The 5,000-nt window shown below is 29.0% G+C and overlaps 1 protein-coding gene across 4 annotated transcripts in view; it reads right to left on the reverse strand.

The window, feature by feature from the left end:
• Window positions 1-3,319, reverse strand: part of LOC113805892 (protein D2) — a 78,280-nt gene extending 74,961 nt beyond the window's left edge. For all 4 annotated transcript variants that reach the window (XM_070120973.1, XM_070120972.1, XM_070120971.1 and 1 more), the window contains exon 1: window positions 3,137-3,319. In XM_070120973.1, the coding sequence (XP_069977074.1) occupies window positions 3,137-3,304 (168 nt within the window). In that variant the 5' untranslated portion in view covers window positions 3,305-3,319. The remainder of the gene's footprint in view (window positions 1-3,136) is intronic.
• Between the last annotated feature and the right edge of the window lie 1,681 nt (window positions 3,320-5,000).

Below are 5,000 nucleotides of genomic sequence, written 5' to 3' on the forward strand. Positions count from 1 at the left end.
ATATACATATATAGTATAAACATATACATATATAGTATACATATACATATATACAGTATACATACATATACATATCTACGATATACATAAAAATATAGAGTATACATATACATATATACAGTATACATGCATATACAGTATACTTATACATTATAGCATACTGCACAGTACACATAAATATACATACATACACACATTATACCATACTGCATAACAATACTGCATACTAAACCACATGTATAAGACCACCCACGTGATCGCTAGGCTGTCCGCCTGGTTCTATTAATAATCCAAAAAGTCTCCAGAACATCTGCTTCCGTAGCGGGGGTCTTGACCGAGCATGGGTAACCAAGGGCATCGACAGCCTGACCTCTCCCTCACACACGGTCAAAGAGTGACCCTGCCTCCCCCTCACACGGCCGCCGCCCGCGCCACCTCCCTCTCCCGCGCGGACGGCTGCGGGGCCAATCCAGCGCCGACCAGCCTCGCTCGCGCCGTGCTCTGTTCTACTTGCAAGTGAACTCTTAACGATAAAGAGCTAAGCCGTTTAATTATATTATTCTTCCCACCAGTATCAATATAGGAGGTATACATCTTTTATATACATACATACATACATACATACATACATACATACATACATACATACATATATATATATATATATATATATATATATATACTTGGACATATGTGTAAATATATTCATATAAGTACATATATTTGTATGTGTTTATATATATATGTATATAAATATATATACATATATATACATACATGCATATATACATATGTATGCATATTAATATATACATATATATACAGATAAATATATATATACATACATATACAGATAAGCATATATATACATATATATACAGTTAAGTATATATATACATATATAGATACATATGTACATGTATATCCACATACATATATATATACATATATATACATATATATACACATACATATATATACATATATATACATATATACACATACATATATATACATATATATACATATATATACACATACATATATATACATATATATACACATACATATATATACATATATATACATATATATACACATACATATATATACATACATATTCATACATATATATACATACATATCCATACATATATATACATACATATTCATACATATATATACATATTCATACATGTATATACATATTCATACATGTATATACATATCCATACATATATATATACATATCCATACATATATATATACATATTCATACATATAAATATATATACATATATACATATTCATACATATAAATATATATACATATATACATATTCATACATATAAATATATATACATATATACATATTCATACATATAAATATATATACATATATACATATTCATACATATAAATATATATACATATTCATACATATATGTATATATACATATTCATACATATATGTATATATACATATTCATACATATATATACATATATACATATTCATACATATATATATACATATATACATATTCATACATATATATATACATATATACATATTCATACATATATATACATATATACATATTCATACATATATATACATATATACATATTCATACATATATATACATATATACATATTCATACATATATATACATATATACATATTCATACATATATATATACATATATACATATTCATACATATATATGTATACATATATACATATTCATACATATATATATATATATGTATACATATATACATATTCATACATATATATATACACATATGCATATATACAGACATATATACATATATACAAAAACATTCATACATATACATATATATACATATAAATACATATACATATATACATATATACACTATATATATATATATATATATATACACAAACAAACACACATACACAAACACACACATATGTATATATACATATATATACATATACATATAAATACATATAAATACATATAAATACATATACATATATACATACATATATATACATATATCCATATATACATAAATACATAAATATACATATATACATATATATACACATATAAATATGTATATATATGTATCTATTTACATATATATATAAATATATAGACATGTATACATATGATTATATACATATGCACATATATACAAATATATATAAATATATATATTTTTAAATCATATATATACAAATATATATGCATATACATTTATATCCAAATATATATACATACATACAAATATATGTATACAAATAAGTATCATAATTGAAAAATATATACTGTATAATGTATATTATATATACGCACATCAACATATGTATATCCACAAACTTATACATGAACATTTGTATATACACATAAATAAATGTCGCTCTCGATAATATTAACCTATGTGACGGAAGCATGTCGCGTGAAGTGTGAACCTTGCCGTCGAGTCAAGCTTGTAGATAAGGACAATGATAAAGCCACGTGACACCTGCTTGACACCTTCATGTGCAACCAATAGCATTATGGTCCTCGGTACGTATGCAAGCAGCTGATGATCACTAAACATTTACATATCGTCAAAGACGCGAAATAATCTATAAAACTGCATGTAAAATTGAATTTAACCTTTTTTTCTATTATGCGTAAGTTTAGCATTATCATCCATTCTCATTCGGCATGTATACTTTCAATGTATGCTTTTGATAATGCACATATCAAATCATGTCATAAATGAATAAGAAAGCTGAGATATTTTCGCTTCAAGTAAAATTAGCAGTGAAAGCTGGCTTCAGCTAGAATGTCTTAAGGTGAAATTTAGTAATCTAACCTATCTTTATCATTCAACTGTCATATTCCTACATCTTAAATACAGATAGCAAATACCCCCCAACAAAAACAAAAGTATCATTTAACAAAGCAATCTAACATGTAAAAGCTTTTTAATATGCCAATAATTACGATGACAGTCAACCAAAACAAAATGTCTAAATAATTAACAACTACGGATGCATCAACTCCTGCAACATACTATATTTCTCAGAGAAGGGGTTCTACTGTATTGCAAATACCCAGAATATACATCACAGCCTGTAAACATACCTTGGCCGGTGAAATTCGCAGCAGAGGCACAGAAGACACGCAGGTGTACTGTTGCGGTTTGGTCTTTAAGCTCAGTGAGTGGCCCTTCACACAGCTGTGTTGACAGTTACCACTAACCGAGCATTGTTTTCCGCTCAAAGTTTTGACACGTGGACTCACAATGGCCATTGATTGGTGTTATTAGATTGTTTACGTTTCATTCAATTTTTACAATTGATTCAGAAGTATATCTGAAGACAAAACGACATTATTCCTCGAAATTAGGCAAGGCATGTGTCCAATTCTATCCTGTTACTGCATATTACAGAAATGTTCCAGAGACCGACAACGTAAAATGCCGCGATATATTTAATTTCCTATTGACAAATTCAAATCATAACCATTGTTGGTATTCATAGTCAGAGAAGATGGAAAAATATACAGAAGACGTGGCAACGTAAGGTTTGCGAATCGTGCCTCGATCACTCCAGCTCTCTAATTCGCACTGCATATCGCCGACGATTTACCAGTAGAACGTTTATAAGCCTTAGAGTTCTCACATTTCTTTTGTAAATGGCACTCATTGTCTTGTGTTTATAATATGTTATGTACTTACATATATGTATAGGTATGTATATGTATATATATATATATATATATATATATATATATATATATATATATATATATATATATAAATATATATATATATATAAATATGTATATATATATATATATGTATGTATATAATATATATGCGTGTGAGTGTGTGTGTGTGTGTGTGTGTGTGTGTGTGTGTGTGTGTGTGTGTGTGTGTGTGTGTGTGTGTGTGTGTGTGTGTGTGTGTGTGTGTGTGTGTGTTCATACACACACACACACACACACACACACACACACACATATATATATATATATATATATATATATATATATATATATATATATATATATATATATATATATATACCTGCAAGCATTTATCTATATTTATCTGTCGATTTCTCTCTCTCTCTCTCTCTCTCTCTCTCTCTCTCTCTCTCTCTCTCTCTCTCTCTCTCTCTCTCTCTCTCTCTCTCTCTCTCTCTCTCTCTCTCTCTCTCTCTCTCTCTCTCTCTCTCTCTCTCTCTCTTTGTCATTATATATAGATAAATAGATAGATAGATTCCTACCCTATTGGTCTCGCGTTCAAATACCCGCCGCGGCAGTTGCAAACTGCGCTCTGCCAGCTAGCTCCAGTCAGGCAAAGGTGGCACATATATATATATATATATATATATATATATATATATATATATATATATATATATATATGTATGTATGTATGTATGTATGTATGTATGTATGTGTATATATGTGTGGGAGAGAGTTACTTTGACGTTTAGGTCTGGTTTTATCCAGTAGGATTTAAGTAGGCCTACCTATATATCTAGTTCCTACATTATCAGGTACTGCAGATTATAATGCTTTATCATGCTATAGTTTCTAACCTGCCGTAAATTTATATAGAAGACCCAATGGCAGTAGGGCTGCTCCTACTCAACACTACCATTCTACCCTTTATATGATGACATAGGCTTGACATCCACACATTTCGGGATACAGGTGCAAATACTATGACGTTAAGTAGAATCTTGATACGGTTATACAAATACATCGCAACCAGATGTAACAAAAGTGTAAATTGCAGGTATGAGAAGAAAATTAACATAATTTTCAGATTGCAACAAGTCCATTTTCAACTCGAAACCAGGGATTTGTGATAATGATGAAAAAGATAACTTGCAGTGCAATGGAAGACCGACATGATAGAGAGACCCGCCCTTTAGTTAATAAGGACAGACCATGACAGACTGGAATACGAGTTTATAGACTAGTTAAAGCGTTT

The sequence above is a fragment of the Penaeus vannamei genome, chromosome 4 (assembly GCF_042767895.1).
Source record: "Penaeus vannamei isolate JL-2024 chromosome 4, ASM4276789v1, whole genome shotgun sequence".
Classification (NCBI taxonomy): Eukaryota; Metazoa; Arthropoda; class Malacostraca; order Decapoda; family Penaeidae; genus Penaeus; species Penaeus vannamei.